General features: G+C 40.4%; 1 protein-coding gene across 1 annotated transcript in view; it reads left to right on the forward strand.

Annotated features, from left to right (window-relative positions):
- Positions 1 to 16,245, forward strand: part of ANKFN1 (ankyrin repeat and fibronectin type III domain containing 1) — a 159,599-nt gene extending 143,354 nt beyond the window's left edge. The window contains exons 16-17 of the mRNA XM_061140936.1: positions 1,666 to 1,879; positions 15,476 to 16,245. Of these exons, the coding sequence (XP_060996919.1) occupies positions 1,666 to 1,879; positions 15,476 to 16,245 (984 nt within the window). The remainder of the gene's footprint in view (positions 1 to 1,665; positions 1,880 to 15,475) is intronic.
- The last annotated feature ends 2,101 nt before the right edge of the window (positions 16,246 to 18,346 follow it).

Here is an 18,346-nt window from a genome sequence, read left to right on the forward strand (position 1 = left end):
CCCTGGCTGAACAATCATTTACTGAGTACCTATTCTTTGCACAGCCAAGAGTAACAGGTACAAAAGCACAGTGCCTGCCTTGGCAGGACCTCTAAAAGCTGTCCATCGTCATGCAGTGCCTCACTTTGAGATGAGAGTATGCTGCATGAGGTGGGATCAATAAAAGCTAGCTGAGAAAGCAACAATCTCATTAAGAAAATGTGTCCAAGCGTTAAATGGAATTTCCTCTTTATTTACCCCTTGAACTTCAGATTTTTCCCTATATACTGTTCAGTGGGCCTGCCACTGTTGAACCTTCAGCCCAACTCACTGGCTGACAAAGCCTGCAGCTCAATTTCATGCTTTCATTAACAACACTAAAAACTCTGCCCAGTTCTGTCACTCCAGGATAGAAGAGTACCAGAAAGCAAGGGGAGCTGGCAACCAACTATGCAGCACCATTCACTAGTTCACTCAGATTTGCCTGTCACTCAGAACTCTCACAGTTTCAGAAGCTACTCTGTGTTTCCTGGGAGCATCTGGTTTGTGGATATTCTTTAAGGAGTATTCTTTAAGCGCAGATTAAGACTCTAAAAATTGAAATTTGAAAATAAAACAGAACATTAGGTAGTCCCTTCTACAATCAGAGACACCCGAACCGTGTAGTATTCATACAATAAACACCTTCCAGCTGGAAACTGAGTGACACCAACTTTCTCAGCGGTCTTCAAAACTAAATCATAAAGTGTCAGAGCTGGAAGGGACCTTCGATGTCATCCAACCCAGCCTCGTCTTTTCACAGCGGGGTAAATGGGTCAGAAGCTAATGGCCTGCTCAAGGCACCCAGTGAAATTAGATGCAAAGCTGTTTATTCCAGTAATGCTTTGCTAGTTCACACAGGACTAAAACTACATTTCTTTCTCCACCTGTTCTGAAATTCAGACTTTATCATATGCCTTCCCCATAAATCCTAATGAGGAATATTTCATTACATGCTGAGAATTAATAACACTTTACATGTGTGAGAAATGTACCCTGCAGTTTTACAAAGCACCTTCAAATTTATCATTTCACCAATCATCACAGCAGTCCTGTGGTGTATAAAAGAAATATTTTGTCCACATTTCACAAATAAGGCAACTAAAGCTCAAAGGGGTCAAGTGATCTGCCAAAGGTTTTTATCGAACCAGTAAGTTGCAGATCCCAGCTGGAATCCAAGTCTTTCACTATTTGCATTAACTGAAATAGCCTCTTGGGTAAAAAACATGCAAGACACAAAAGGTTATAAAAACGAGGTATTTTCTGGTTTAGTAAATCTATGTTGAAAATATTTTACCCATGCTCAAAACCAAATGCTATAGAAAATGTATCATGTTGGACCTTCAGGGAAACTTAATACCTTTTGAAACCTGTTCACTAATTCAATGCATGCATGTATGCTAATTTGCATCAGTCATGTCTGACTTTTTGCGACTCCACGGGCTGTAGCCTGCCAGGCTTCCCTGTCCATGGAGCTTCTCCAGGCAAGATTATTGGAGTGAGTTTCCATGCCCTACTCCAAGGGATCTTCCTGACCCAAGGACTGATTCTGCATCTCTTGCTGTCTCCTGCACTGGCAGGCAGGTTCTTCACCACTAGCATCACCTGGGAAGCTAATTCAATGTCTTTTCCCATTTTATTCCAAAGCAAATAGATGAAGTTTGGCGTGAAATGAGGTGGATCATGGATGCTCTACATTATGCAAGATACAAGCAACCAGTTTCTGGCTTATCCATAACTAAGCTGATAGATCCTTTCAATGAGCAGAACCTGAAGAAGATCAATTCTACATCATCACATATAGACTGTCTTCCATCACCATCACCATCCCCAGAGATGCAGAGAAGAAAGGCAGTGAGTGGTAAGCAATAAGATTCAAAATTCTGTGTTTCAGTCACCAGATTCTTGGTCCTAATCCCCACTGATGAGGTTTGTGCTGAGTCATTAGACTCAGCAAGCAGTAGAAAACAATGCTCAGCAGGAAGAGTCTAGAAGCATAGAAGAAACAGGGTCAGAACAGGGGAGGGTAGGAAGCTCCGGCAATGACCTGAGATCACATCCAGTTAGGAGTGGAGAAGATTCACTGCAGTTCTAGTTCAAGCTTCCAATGTACAAAAGGAACTTGACCAAAACCAGGGAGTAAAGAAAACAGGCCCAGTCTCCAGGAAATAGGGACTGACAGGAATGAGGCAGGAAGTAGGTCCTAGCCTGGCTAAGACTTCCAGGCAAACTTCCCACCAACAATGCACCCATGTCCTGGGCTGAAGATGGGAAAGCAAGAAACCTTGGGCAAACTAGAATCCTGAGCCTGAGGCCAAATAAATAGGTTGGTCTCATCATGGATACAACAATCAGGAGACAACTTACAGACAAGCCAGAGGAGATGCCTAGCAAGCCACCTCCACTCTTGGGCATTAAATTCGACTTTACATGGCAAATACTAACTGAAAAAAACATAGTTAACACAGACTTCTGCAAAACCCTTTTATACTTATAAACAGAGAGAAAATATACTAGTCAAAGGCAGTATAATGAATGCTCTTGACTAGAACATGTTGAAACAAATGCCATTTTTCTAATCAATTAAAAAAATGGTATTTAAGGCATCTTTATTTCATATCTTACAAGAGCTAATTTTATATTTTCTACAATGATAATAATTGATATTTTTAATAAACAGTTCTAAAATGTGAACTTGTCCCATAGGGGGCAGCATGGTGTAGCAGAAAGAGCCTGGCCTTAGAAATCAAAGACCTGGATTCAAATTCCAGCTTTGTTTTGCTAGCTGTATGTGCTTGAACAGATTACTACCTCTGAGTCTGTTTCTTTGTATGTAAAATGAGAATAATACTATATACACCTTGAAAAGTTATTTGTGAATAAGAATATATGTCAGAGATTCACAGAACATAATAGACAATAAAATGTAATATAGTAATGTTATTTTTATTTCAGAAAACTTTAGTGGGGATATGAACCTTTTCTATAAGTTTATGTACATTCTGAAAACTTCGGTATCTAAAAATCAAAACTTGGCAAGTGTAAGAACTTGAGGGAAAGCTTATTTATATTACTAAAGGATTCTATCATTTAACAAATAATTCAACAAAATAATTAGGCAGGTTTTTATAGATTCCCAGTAAGCTCAGGATACAAATAAAACACTATCGCTACCAGAAGCTAATTAATGGGGGAGACAAGATACATTAACAAACAATTTCATACTAATTGCATATGTGCTACTGATATAATAAGGATATGCACAGGGTGTTATAGAATCTAATGGAGGTGTTAACCAGGAACTCATAAGATCGAAGAGAACTTCCTGGAGGAGGTGACAAAGTCAAGTACTAAAGGATAAGCAGAATTTGAACTAAAAAAAAGGAAAGCATTATACGCAGAGGAGGCAGAATGTGCAGGTGTGTTGTAGTTCAGGGAACTGTAAGCAGTCTGGCTGAACTCAAGATCTAAGCATATTATCCTTTTTTTCTTTTTTTCATTTAAAAAGCATTTATTGGTCACCCACTATGTTCCAGGCACTCTTCAAGGTAACAAGGATATAGTGATAAACAAAGCCAAGTCTGTGCTCCCAGAGAGCTGACATTCTAGGATGACAATGAAAATAGAAACAAGATCATTTCAGATAGTGAAAATTCCAATACAAAATACCAATGAAGGTGGCTAGAAAGAGTGCTGAATTCATTAGGATAATTAGCAGAGACCTGTCTGTGAAGGTTACATTTGAACAAGCGCCCCCCCCCCAAAAAAAAAAGGATCCAGTTATGCAAAGATCTAGAGTCAGAACATCCCAAGCAACAAAACAGCAAAAGGCCCTGAGGTGAGCAAGGGGTGAAAAGATGGCCCAAGTTATTGGAATAGATTGAACAGAGGGGCTGGTGATGAGAGAAGGAATACAGAGAAAGGCAAGGACCAGATCAGGCAGGGCATGGAAGGAAGCTGGAATTTTATTCTACTTGTGATGGAAAGCCATTGAATGCTTTTAAGCAAAGATTGATATAATCTGAATTATTCTTTAGAATCAAATCTGTCTGTTGCTTGAAGAGACCAGTGTTGGAAACAGGGAGATCAATCAGGAAGCTATTAACAAAGAAGATAGCAAGTTTTCTGGCATCAGGACATTATGATGTCATTTACCAAAAACAGATGGACAGGAGGAGAAAAAGCTTGAGCAAATGGGTATGGTGAATTTAGGTTAGTTTTAGAGCATTCCACGCAGAAAGAAACATTCAAAAGCAAGCAGGATGCATGGGGTGTGAAGTTAACAAAAGATAAATGAACTAATAATATAGAGTTAATAATTGTTGACATATGAATGCTTGATATTCCCTATGAAAATGCTTGGTATTCCCCATCAATATGCTTGATATTCCCTATGAAAATGCTTGATGTTCCCCTTGAATATGCTTGATATTCCCGAGAGAGTAGGCAGAGTACTAGAGGAGAAGGAAAGATGCCTGTGGAACAGAACAGCAAAACTTCTTAAACTGAGAAGTAAAGACGAGAGGAAGAAGATAAAATAAAGAGAGCAGTGTCACAAAAATTAAAACATGTCAAATGATGGTTAAAAAAAAAAAAGGTTAAATAAAATTGAACAGCTTCTATTGTTTTGTTTCATCTTTTCAACAAGAAAGTCATCAGTAACCTTGATGATAGGAGTTTGAGAAGGAAAGGAGACAGAAAGCGAATAGAAATCGATCAGGGAGTAACTTGGAGGTTAAAAAATGGGATCAGTAAGGATACACTCTTCAGAATCTTGTAGCTGGGGAGGTGTAAGCTTGAAAGGGCACGTTTACAAGGCGGGACAGATATACCCTCAGCTGTTCCACAATTCACATAACTCTACAAACAACTCTTCAATTCTACTCCCCCCTTCACAGCCGTTGTCTGTCCTCTCTGCTCACAGAACTTGCTCAGTGTTTAATCTTCTCTTAGCCACAGGCTCCTAAGTAGGTCCCCCTGGCTGTATGCGGGTGGCCTCTCTCGTGCCACGTAAGTGCCAAATTCTCACGTTGCCCAGATGACGGGTTACACACACTCCCTGCTGGGAAGATCTGGCCAATTACACTTGGATTTTATTATTAACTTAAAATGTGAGCGATCATCATTCTGTTTCTTAAAATATAACTCTCTCTTGGGTCCATTTATTTCTCTGAAGCCAAGATTCCATGGGCTGCGAAACACAAAGACGTGGAGGGCAGCAAATGAAAAATGGAACCCAGTGACAGGGAAGCTGTTGGGAATGGGGAGAAACAGTTAGCATCCCCGCACAAAAGCAGAAGCATTTCAGAGCAATGAAATCTGCACCTGCATACTCTGTCCTCTCCACTAGTGTGACTATTTTTAATTGCTTGGAAACCATTTATGAAAAGGGAAAAAATCCAATTTAGAGGTACATCCCCTCTGGGTTGCTCATAGGTCAAAGTTTACAACACAGTTCCATTCAGTGTGATCAGGGGTCACCTAATTTCTGAGAAGCCTGCTAGAAATGCAAAGCCTGTCACAAGCCTAGACTCTGGTACCAGCCCAAGATTCCATTTGAAGGCTGTTGAGTACCTCGGATTTGTTTGTGTGTATATAATATGTGTATGTGGTTGGATGGGCAGGGTGGGAGGGCAGTGGAACTCTTTTACTTCCCATTTCTGTGTGGTTTCCAGACACAAAGTAGAACTCCTCTGAGTCAATTAAAATTAAGCATCTCCCAAAGACTCAAGGGGGAAAGTTGGCTCCTAGAAAAGGCAGCACAAGGCAGGGGGTGGAATGACTGGTCCATGGCTAGGTATTTTCTCTCCCACTCCTTTTCTGTGGGTATAGTGGTCACAGACAGCAGCAATTTTTTTTTTTTCCAATACTGCTATTTCTCCTAGTGATGCATGGGCGAGGCAACAAAGGGGAGGGGAGGCGCTGTTTCCTTCAGATGCATGTGAAGGTTATCCTGGTCTTCCAAAAGTAAATCTTCCTAGTAAGATTTTCCCAGATGAAGTCAAGATTAAGAACACTGTGGCATAAACTAAACAGCTCAAAAAAAAAAAAATTAACAGGAATCTGAAGATGGGAAATTAGAAGGTGAACAAACCCCTGAGCTTCTACCCAAGGCTTAATGATTTATTAAAATTCTTTGTTTCTAAATTATCTAAATTCTACTCAAATACAGTGGAAATAAATTCAATGAAGCACACACACAGAAAGTACCAGTTTGAACAGTGATATATTAAAAATGTGAAGATAGATTCTTAGGGCAAATACTACTTCTTTTTCCTTTCTTTCTGTCCCGCCATGCCCCTTGCCTTTAAGAGAAAAGCAATAGCTTTAAATCAGTTATTCCTTCCTGCAATGTCATCTCCCCATAACACCCTCAAAATCCACATCAACTCTACTCTGCTGTTGTTGGCCTGATCTGCAGAGACCAGGAGTTGCAACACCCATTACAATGGCAAGAAAGCCAAGCTTCCTCAGCCAGCACTAACACTATGGGCAGAACCTCCATCAGACAGCTCGTGGGTCCAGCAGAGGGAAACGCAAGGTCCTACCAGTGCCGGCCTGCCCCGTGGGCCCTCTGAGGGAAACTGAGGAGCACAACCAGCTTTATTAAAACAACAACCAGGCAAGGCGCCTGCAATGCTTAATGGAGCATACGGCCTGGATCTGGGGATGGAAGCTGCACTTTGCATTCTTTTCCAGGAAGGGAGGGAGTGGCAGTGGCCTAAAATCCCTGGAAACTCTCCTCAGTGCCCTGGCTGGCATCCTGGAGATTTTCCCAGCTTGTTCTGGGAGGGGTATCCCACTCTAAGCAATAGGTTCCACTAAGTCCTATAATAAATAAGACAACCACCATGGAAGTCAAATATTTAGATTCCCACTAGAGCAGGGTTTCCAAAGTGCAGGTCCATGAACTTACAATATAATATTTACCAGTTCATACTTAAGCCCTTTTTCATCTCTTTCCTGGGTTAGTACAGTTATAACTTACTCTTTCTCTTGATTTATCTCCTATCTCCCTTACTCTTGGGAGTTACAGTAAAAATTTACATTATTTACAAATTCACTGCTAAATATAGGATGAGAAATACAGTACTAGACTAATACAAGACACCATTCAAGACATTATTGTTCTTTATTATTAATACAATTCTCACAGCAAAATCTTGAAGGTTTTTTGATTACTGGTTTGTATTTTAATGAGTCACCTCTTAATGTTTTCTAGCTATTCTCTATTTAAAAGTGAAAAAGATTTCAATATTAACACCTTCTGTTTGTAAGGCACTTAAACTATTTTTAACAAGCTAATTTAATCCTTATATCACCTATGGAAGATAGGTAACATGATTACCTATATGCTACAGATAAAGGGGCTAAGTTGGAAGGGGCTAAGTGATTTATTCAACATCATATACACTGTAAGGAGCAAGGCAGGACTTCAGTCTAATTTTCAGATAATTGTTCTTTCTGCTACAACTGTGGTGACTCAAGTTAAGTGTCACCAAATATGAAGCAAAATGAAAAAAATAAAATGAAGTTAAATGATGTTGACTGTTTTCAGACATTTCTGTGGCAGATTAAATTAGATCTTTTCAGACTGCTTTCAGTATTGTTTTTAGGAGGCAATCAAATCTCACACTTTAAGCTTTCAGATTTCAATATCTGTTTCAGTTTCAATTCAATGCAGCATTCTTTACTGAGACTCTTGTATGTATCAGATATAGCACAAGAGGCTTAAAATAATACAATGATGATGAATTCACACTCTACTCCTCATGGTCTATTCATATGTCCATGTTCAGATCTGGGAAATATAGAGGATTTATATGTCCCTTTGCTTGACTCCTTCCTTAGTCCTTTCCCTCACTGACTGGCTTCTTCAACACTTACGAAGCAGAGATGAATAAGACATGGTGCATGTCCTCTGGAGTTTACACTTAATGAAAGAGATAAAAATATAAGTGAATAATTTATAATAAATCTTGATAAATGCAGTAACAGAGATATAAATAAAATGCTTTATGGGCCAAGAGAACTGAGCAAGTAACTCAACCTGGGGAAATCCGTACCAGCTCTTCCTGAGAGACCGAGTCTTAAAATATGATGCTCAATCGAAATATCAGAATGTCAGCCCTTAAAGCATACCTTCATATACTCACTAGTCCCCCACAACCAACAAAGTCTCACTATCTGTATGCTGTGGGGTCAAAGTGCAAACTGTTCTTGTAGAGCATCTGACCTGACTACAGGCTGCAAAGAGTTTAGCGACACAACCCCCTTAGCACTTGCTTCTAGACATTTTTACTATCAGACTTGTAGCGGGTTAAACGGTGGCCACCCAAAAGACAAGTCTGTGTCCTAACTGTCAGAACCTGTAAACGTGACCTTATTTGGAAAAAGAGTCTTCACAGATGTAATTCAGAACCTTGAGATGAGATCATCCTGGATTATCCAGGTGGGCCCTAAATCCAGTTACTAGTGTCCTTAAAAGACACAGAAGAGAGGCAGTGTGAAGGCAGAAGCAGAGACTGGAGTGATGCAGCCCAAGGCATGCAGAGCCACCAGCAGCAGTAAGAGGCAAGAAGATTTTCCCCTGGAGCCCCCAGAGGGATGGCCGCCCAGCTGACTACCATGGCTTCAGACGCTGGGCTTCCAAAGCCATGAGAGAACACATTTCTGTTGTTTTAAGCCACACAGTGTGTGGCCATTTGTTACAGCAGCCACGGGAAGCTAACACAGACCTAACATGTTTCCCTTACTAAAAGCGTAACAGAACTGTGTGGGTATCACACCAAGTGGGTCTCATGAACTAGGTCCCAGCCCACAGGAAGCTTCCACAGAAAGCCATGGGGATTCTGAGGTAGGCAGCAGTAGAGCAGGTCTTCGGTGTGACACAAATCTGCGTGTAGGTTCCTATTCTGCCACTTATCGGCTTACATGAGCTGGAAAATTTAATAAGCCTAGGCTTCAGTATCCACATCTGCGAATGGGAACTGGTGTAAGAATTAAATAAGATAAAGCTAGAACACCGAGCATGATCGCTGGCTCACAGTGACCACTAAGTAAACATCAAGTACTACTATTACTATTGTGGATACAAATGAATAGTATATATGGGTAGCTGAACAGACAACAGTGATCAAACAGAGGAGGAAGTTTGACTAAAGGCAACTATCAGTTAATTGCATGGATCTTATTTCCAGTCCAGTGTCAAATCTTCAATGAGCTTCTCTTCCTCAAGGACCTATGGCACCTATCACTACCATCATCAAAAACAGCTGAGAGTTCTGAGATCCTGTTTCCTGTTCCCACAGGTTCACCCGTGGCCGATTCATGTCGATGTTTGGCAAAAACCACTACAATATTGTAAAGTAATTAGCCTCCAATTAAAATAATTTAATAAATTTAAAAAGGGAAAAGGACTATCTAAAAACTGTTTTAAGAAAGGCAAAGTCATTCAGTCCAAGCCTTTATCCAGTTCTCTTAACTTGAAAAGCTATGTCTGCCTTCTTCCCTAACCAGGAGTCCTTACATCTTCTCACTAAAGATCAATGATGGCATCAGTGCTCCCAAGTGATCCTCCTTGCTAGTTCCATCAACTTATTGCTCACATGTTCAGTCGTTCCCTTTCCAACAGTTTCTTCTCTACCCACAAACACCTTCCCTCAACTCTGCTACCCCACCATGTTCCCATTCCAGCACTCCAGGATGGTTTGGCCAACCGCTTAAGTTCAATCTGCCCCAAATTAAATTTACCATGCCTTCCACTGCCCGATCCTCTTGCAGTTAAACTCCTCTGGTTTGATGCTATTCCTATCTTCCAGGCACCAAGGCTAGAAACATATTTGTCATTTCAGGGCCTTCACACTTGCTTCTCCAAGTTGCCTAGAACACTATTCCCTAAAATTTCTATAAAGCTGGTTCCTTCTGATCATTGAAGTCTCATCTAGACTCCAGAGATTCCTCCCCTGGCTACCTTATTTAAAGAATCTCTCTCCCAAGTCACTATCTAGCTGAAATCCAGTTTCATTTTATTCATAGAACTTTACACTCTCTGAAATTAATCTTAGGTATATCCTGACTTACTTATTGTCTAATCCACCCTCTATGAACTGCTTGAAAGCAGAGACCATTGCATCTATCATAAAATAGGTGTTCAGTAAACATCTTCAAATGAAAGACTTTCCTGGAGTTCTATTTTCTTCCACATAATCACCACTCTTGCTCAACCCCACAACCTAAAAAAGGTAAATATTTAAAGGAAAAAACAACAGCATCCCAGCTGGCCTCCCTGTTATTTCCTCCTGATCCAATTCATCTTACATCCTGCCTGCCTGCAACATAATTATTATAAATTTCAGCTCTCATCTTGCTAATTATTTATTTAAATTTTTCTGATAATTACCCACTGGCTACAAAATTAGGTACAAACTCCTTACCTAGGCATTCACTGTTCTCTGGCTCTATCCTGTCTTTAAAAAAAAATAACCTCTTTTAACCATTTATTTAAAATAATTGTAAGAGCATCAGGTTGCAAAGAAATGTACAGGAATTTCCATGTTCTCCTTCCCCAGGCTCTCCCCAATGCTCAAATCTTACACAGTTCCTGGACAATATCAAAACCAAGAACCTGGTACAACCTACTGCTCATCTAAATTTCACCAATTATACTCATGCATGTGTGCGTGTGTGTGTGTGTGTGTGTGTAGTGTGTGCATGCATATAAGCGTGTAGGCTCAATTGCATAGCTCTGTGCAATCTGTCATATGTATAGTCTTGGGTAATCACCACCATAGTCAATTGTACCATCTCCACAAAACTTCCTCTGTTACCCACTTTATACCTTACCCACCACACCCCACTCCTGCCCCTACCCTGGCTACTACTAATCTGTTCTTCATCTCTATACTTACATCATGAATGTTACATAAATAGAATTCTTTATTTGTATTGATGAGTAGCATTTCATTGAATGGATGTATCACAATTTGTTTAATCACACATCCATTGAAAGATATTTGGGTAGTTTCCAGTTTGGGGTTAATACCAAAAAAATTGGTAAGAAGTGAAGTGAAGTGAGGTTGCTCAAGTCATGTCCGACTCTTTGTGACCCCATGGACTGTAGCCTACTGGGCTCCTCCATCCATGGGATTTTCCAGGCAAGAGTACTGGAGTGGGTTGCCGTTTCCTTCTCCAGAGGACCTTCCCGACCCAGGGATTGAACCCGGGTCTCCTGCATTGTAGGCAGATGCTTTACCGTCTGAGCTGAACATTCATATACAGGTTCCTGCATGAAAATAAACCTTAATTTTTCTAGGCTAAATTCCTAGAGTGAAAATACTGGCATCTTACTTTTGTAGCCCTATTTTCCCAAAATTCCACTCCTATTCCCATGTAATAGTCAAATGGGACTACTTATACTGTTTCCTTTCCCTCTCTGTTTTCTAATCCTCTCCTCAACATTTGTACATTTATTATTAAAAGCTGCCTCAAATAATTTTTTGAAAGTAGATGAGGAAATAAATTAATGTACATAAAAACAGAGATGAATAAATGGAGAGAAAAAATAAAGACGATAGTGTTTTATCAATCCTGTCCCAATAAAATATGATCTCTTTCCTATAAACCTGCATCTTATTTGCTAAACTTCTTTTATAAAAGGTATGTTCTTCCACAGTCTCATAGATGCATATGCCCCACTTCCATTAAAACAGTAAAATCCCTGAAACAGATCATTTCTTATTAATTTTACATTCAGTCAGCCACTAAACATGGTGTTTCTGTTAGAGCAGGAGCTCAAGCAAAACAAAATCTTCATTGTTGACCAAATGGATGAATTAAATATCTTTGCCGGAAAGGGGCTCTGGTCCAACCAGGAAACCAGGATGTTATATTTGCATTAAAACGATAACTAACAATACAAGTCTATGCAGGCTAAGTGCCAAAGGATAATAGAAACAAAAAATATTTCAGAAGTGCAGACAAGTGGGCAATCCTTTCTGGGACAGTTGAGAGATACTTCCTAAAAAAGGCTTTGTTTGAGGGAATCCTTAAATAGATGAGTGGAACCAAAACAAATAAATAAATAAGGGAGTCCTTTTTGTTAATCATTAGTTAAAGAACAACACATGAGTTGATCTCATTCTCTGTAGCTGGATCCATAGTAGGGATGTGCCCAAATTTTTAAACCATTCCCCTAATAAAAAACATTTAGGTTTGCATCAGTTAGGATTAAGTTTGGATCTGTGTTAGAGAAAACACAAACTAGGGTGTCATTAACACAAGATAATTTATTTCTCTCCTATGTGAAAGAAGCCCAGAGATAAGACAAATCAGGGACAGTACATAGATGCTATGGTCTTCAGACACCATGCTCCATTTTTCAACTCCAACATCCTAGAACATGGCTTCCTTTTCCAAGGTTGCCTCATGAGCCCAGTCAACACATCTTGTTACAGGCAATTGGAAGAAAAAACAAACTGGTCTATCTCCCAGCTAAGCCAGCTCCTCAGATGCAGCCTTCCAAAAGCTTCGTACCATACTTTCGGTTCTATCTCACTCACCAGGATTTAGTTATATAACCATGCCTAGCTGCAAAGGAAGCTGGAAAAAAAAAAAAAGTGCTCTTTTACATGAATGCACTGCTGTCTCAAACAAAATTTAAGATTTTGTAACTAAAAAAGGGTAATGGATATTGGGCAGCAGCCAGCAGCGAGCGAACAAAACTGAAATCTTGTCCTGCCAATGAGTAAGTAATGTCATCTTCTACAGCTAGGAAAAAGGTAAAAAGGAAAAGAAACACTTCACTCCCTGACCCTAAAATAAACAAACAACCAAAAAATATATATTACATCTGGTTCTAGTCCCTAAAACAGAAGAAACCTTAATCCCATTTGTGTAAATTACTCACTCCATTAACAAAACAATTTTTTTCCCTGAAGCTTGCAATATTCTTCTGATAATCATGTCTGATTTTCCACCATGAACAGACTAACTATAACCTTATAACCCTGTGGGTTTTTACTTCAAATACCTGTTGTATTTTTTAATCAGCAAGCCAGTACTGCATTTGGACTCCCTTGCAGAACTTTGCCAAGTAAAGTATTTTTCTTTTCTTAAACTATTTTTCTTTTCTTAATGCTTCTGTGTCTCTAAGTCTTCCTTTCACAGTAGTCTCAGCCACAAGGTTATTTCTAGTTTTTCACTAATATAAATCATGTTACAGTAAACAATTTGTAAATGCTTCCATGTACACATAGTGACAATTTCTCAAACATAGATATCTAAAAAAAGGACTTGCTAGGACAAATGATATACACATTTTTAATCTGTTCTATGAAGCTGCTATCCAAAGAGTCAGACCAGCTTATATTCCCACCACCATTATATGAGGGTCCCTGACTTCCAACATATCACCAACACAAGAGATTATCATTCTTCTCAACACAGGAGTTCATCATTCTATTTATTTTCAGCAAATCTGATGGGCAAAAAAAAAAAAAAAAAAAATGCCCTGTTTTTACTTCAACTGCATTTCCCAAATTACTACCTAATTAGTAATTATAGTCTACCTAAGTTGAATAGCTTTATTATGCTTATTGGCCATTTGTATTAAATATTCTTTGAAGTGTTGGCTATCTTCTGCCCATCTGGATTGTCTTCTAATTTACAGGAAATCTTTATGTAGCCTGTAAAATTAACCTTTTCTTATACATATTATCACTATTTTCTTTCAATCTACCCCTTACCTTTACTTTGTTTACGTGATCATTTCAAAGTATTAAGCTTTCATATAGTCAAATTATCAGTTACTTCTTTTCTGACTTCTGGGGTTTTATTTTGCTTAGAAAGACCTTCCTACCCAAAATTACAAACATACTGTTTTCTAACACTTGTAGAGTTTGCTTGTTATATTTAAACTACATGGAATTTACTTTTATATATGAGATGAAGGAGGACATTCTCTAATTATTTTACTAAAGGATAACCATTTACACCAACACTAGATACTAAAAAATCTATTCACTCCCCTAGTCTGAAATGTTATCTTTACCATATGTTCAATCATCACACTGAATTAAGACAGTTCCTGAACTTTATATTTCTGTTTTACAGATCCATCTGTCCATTATACATCAATTCTACAAAGTTTTAATTACCAAAATTCTGTAATATGTTTTGATACCTCATAAATCAGGCTCTTTCTTATTGGACCTTAAAAAAAGCTTAGTTATTTTCACAAATTTTCTTTTCCTGATAAATTTAAAAAATCAATTTACTAAATTCCATTTAAAAATCCCACAGAAGGGATTTCCCTGGTGGTCTAGTGGCTAAGACTCAGCGCAGGCCCTAGTGAGACCCCTGGTCAGGGAACTAGATCTTGCATGCCACAACTAAAGATCTGTCCTGCCTCAACTAAAATCCAGTGTACCCAAATAAATAATCCTATGGCGATTTTTGAATGGGACTGGCTCAGATTTGAAAATGAGCAATTTCTTCTTCTTTTTAAAAGAACTTGAATGTTTTCAAAATTAGCTTATATTTACTAAGTACCCAATATGGACTGAGTTCTGTGGAAAATTCAAAGGCTTTTAAGACAGTTTTTGTCCTACAGAAACGTACAACCTGGTTGGAAAAAAGACATAAACATTCTGTACTGCATTAAATTACAAATACTGTATTTACAGAACTAAACTTCTGGTTCACTTATGATCAGCATAGCATGCCCTTTGAGGCTGATTTTCACCTCTGATTTTACTTCTGTTTTATTTTCTCTCTTGGCCTTAATTTTTTTCTCTTTTCAAACACTGACAACAAGGTCAACTATTTATATGTATACACGATTTTTTTTACAGTCACTTTAAGAAGTTCTATTATCACCCCCATTTTGCAGGTAAGAAAACTGAAGCTCAAAGGGGTTAAGTAACTTTCCCAAGATCACAGAGCAATCTGGAGGACAACCAGGGTTTGAATCCAGGTTTCCCTGACTTCTGCCACCATAGGGCCTCCTCTTCTTTCCCCTTTTAAGTTTCTGCTATTTTATCAACTGTAAAAATCACCTCTGAAATTAGGGAACGAATAAATGAATGACATCCAGCTTTATTTCCTGTTTCACCCTCTCTCCACAAGTCCAGGGAAAAGTGAATAGTAAAATTAGGCGTGGGCAAGGGAAGGCATGTTGCTCTCTGCTGCTGCAAGGCTGGTTGGTCCAGTCAGACTCCCTCTCCCTCCTGCTTTTAGCTAAGAACAGGATCTACTACATAACTTATAGAGTCCTACACAGCACGACAATGTGGGACCCCTTGCTCAAAACTTTCTAAAATATCAAGAAATGAGCAGAGACCACTAAACAAAGTGTAAGCCCTTCTAGGCACGGGGGTGTGGGCTCAAACATAGGACCGTACTTGAGCCCTGGCTAGGAGTTTCTATTTTTTTCTAAGTGCAGTCTCTGGCTTTGCAGATTCACAGCCCTGCTCTGACGAAGAAGGATGCTCAGAAGTCTTCCTGCCCACCGACAGCGACTACGACTCCAGTGACGCCCTGAGCCCCCGAGACCTGGACCTGGTCTACCTGTCATCGCACGACATTGCCCAGCAGTCCCGAAACGGACTCAGCGGCAGTGCCCCCGACGTCCTGCAGGTGCACGATATGAAGCCTTCTTCGGGGCCAGGCCAAGCCACTGACCACTCATGCGCCGAGCTTCTGCACAACCTGACCCTCACAGGCCTCCCACCCAAGAACCACGCCAAGATGGCGCCAGGAGCACGGCCGCCGCTGGGCTTCCTGGGAAAACGGAAGTCGGCCAAGCAGCCGCACTACGGCGGCTTCAGCCGCCATCACCGCTGGTTGCGCATGCACAGCGAAACGCAGTCGCTGTCGCTGTCAGAGGGAGTGTACACACAGCACCTGTCTAGGGCCTGCGGCCTACCCCAGGAGCCTGAGGAGGCCGAGCGACTAGGACCTGCCCCCGAGGGGCCACGGGGCCTGGCTCTGGCCCATGCTGCCAGCCTCCCGGAGGAGCGGAAGAGCAGCCTCAAGGACCCTAGGCCTGCGGTGCACCACATCTACGTGGAGGACTACCGTGCAGCCCTGGTGGACACCAAACCCTGGGCTGCCTTGAGCCCTGCCGTTGTAGGCCCCTCAGGCCTGCCCAGTGCTGCTGGCCCGGAGTTGAGCCCAGAGGACCCTACCATCTCCCCTGTGTCAGAGATACTCAGCAGCATGCTTTAGAGAGGTCTACAATTGGCTGTCCACTTTTCACTGCGAGTCCCTGCATTTTCAGCCTACCCCAACCCGTCTCCACCCATGTTTTCACCCAATTTGAACTGCTTTCAAGGTTAAAAATCCAAAGGTTAGAGGTTCAAGGTCCTCTTTTTTAGAGTTGGAGTGGAGGCAAGAGTGGCCAGTCTCATACCCAGTTCAGCCTATAAAGGACATAGAAGAGCTTTGGTGTCAACATGGAGTCCTGGAACACAAGAGTTCAAGCATACCATCCTGTTGGTCGCACCTGTGGCGGAGGTTTGTTGTTCAGTTTCTAAGACGTGTCCAGCTTTTTGTGATGCCATGGACAGCTGCAGGCCATGCTCCTCTGACCTCTACCTTCTCCTGGAGTTTGTTCAAAGTCATGTCCATTGAGTTGGTGATCCTATCTAACCATCTCATCCTCTGCTGCCCTCTTTTCCTTTTGCCTTCAATCTTTCCCAGCACCAGGGTCTTTTCCAGTGAGTCCACTTTTCACACCAGGTGACCAAAGTATTGGAGCTTCAACTTCAGCATCAGTCCTTCCACTGAATATTCAGGGTTGATTTACTTTAGGATCGGCTGTTTGGATCTCCTTGATGTCCAAGAGAGTCTCAAGAGTCTTGTCCAGCATTTCAATTTGAAAGCATCTATTCTTCAGAGCTTTGCCTTCTTTATGGTCCAACTCTCATATCTGTACATGACTGCCAGAAAAACCATACCTTTGACTATATGGATCTTTTTCTACAGAGATCATGCTGTTTTTTAATACCCTGTCTGGGTTTGTCATAGCTTTCCTTCAAAGGAGCAAGCATCTTTTAATTTCATTGTTGCAGTCACCATCCACAGTGATTTTAGAGCCCAAGAAAATAAAATCTGAAAATGCTTCAACCTTCTCCCCTTGTATTTTCCATGAAGTGATAGGACCAGTTGCCATGATCTTAGCTTTTTAAAGGTTGGGTGTCAAGCCAGCTTTTTCACTCGTGTCTTTCACCTTCATCAAGAGACTCTTTACTTTCTGCCTTTAGAGTGGTATCATCTGCATATCTGAGGTTATTGATACTTCTCTTGGCAATCCTGATTCCAGCTTGTGATTCACCCAGTCCGGCATTTCCCATAACATACTCTGTGTAGATGTTAGATAAGCAGGGTGACAATATACAACCTTGAACACCTTTCATAAATTTGAACTTGTCAGTTGTTCCATGTCTGGTTCTGTTGCTTCTTGACCTGCATACAGGTTTCTGAGGAAGCAGGTAAGGTGGTCTGATATTCCTATCTCTTTAAGAACTTTCCACAACTTATCATGATCTGCATAGCCAAAGGCTTTAGCATAGTCAATGAAACAGAGTTAGATGTTTTTCTGCAACTCCCTTGCTTTTTCTGTGATCCAACAGATGTTGGCAATTTGATCTCTGGCTCCTCTGCCTTTTCTAAATCCAGCTTGTACATCTGGAAGTTCCTGGTTCACATACTGCTGAAGCCTAGCTTGAAAGATTTTGAGCATTACCTTGCTAGCAATGTGGAATGAGCCCAACTGTACAGTAATTTGAACGTTCTTTGTCATTGTCCTTTGGGATTGGAATGAAAACTGACCTTTTCCAGTCCTGTGACTGCTGCTGAGTTTTCCAAATTTTCTGGCATATTGAGTGCAGCACTTTAACAGCATCATCTTTTCGAATTTTAAGTAGTTCAGGTAGATTAAGATTTTAAATAGTTCATCAGCTCCAGTAGTTTTGTTTGTAGCAGTGTTTCCAAAGGCCTACTTGATTTCACACTCCAGGATGGCTGGCTCTAGGTGAGTAACCACAGCATTGTGGTTCTCTGGCTCATTAAGACCTTTTCTGCATATTTCTATGTATTCTTGTCACCTCTTCTTAGTCTCTTCTGTTTCTGTTAGGTCCTTCCTATTTCTGTCCTTTATTTTGCCCATCTTTGCATGAAATGGTCCCTTGATGTCTCCAATTTTCTTGAAGAGATCTCTAGTCTTTTTCATTCTGTTGTTTTCCTCTATTTATTTGCATTGCTCTTTTAAGAAGGCCTCTTTATCTCTCCTTACTATTCTCTGGAACTCTGCATTCAGTTGAGTATA

This window comes from Dama dama, chromosome 5 (genome assembly GCF_033118175.1).
Source record: "Dama dama isolate Ldn47 chromosome 5, ASM3311817v1, whole genome shotgun sequence".
Lineage (NCBI taxonomy): Eukaryota > Metazoa > Chordata > Mammalia > Artiodactyla > Cervidae > Dama > Dama dama.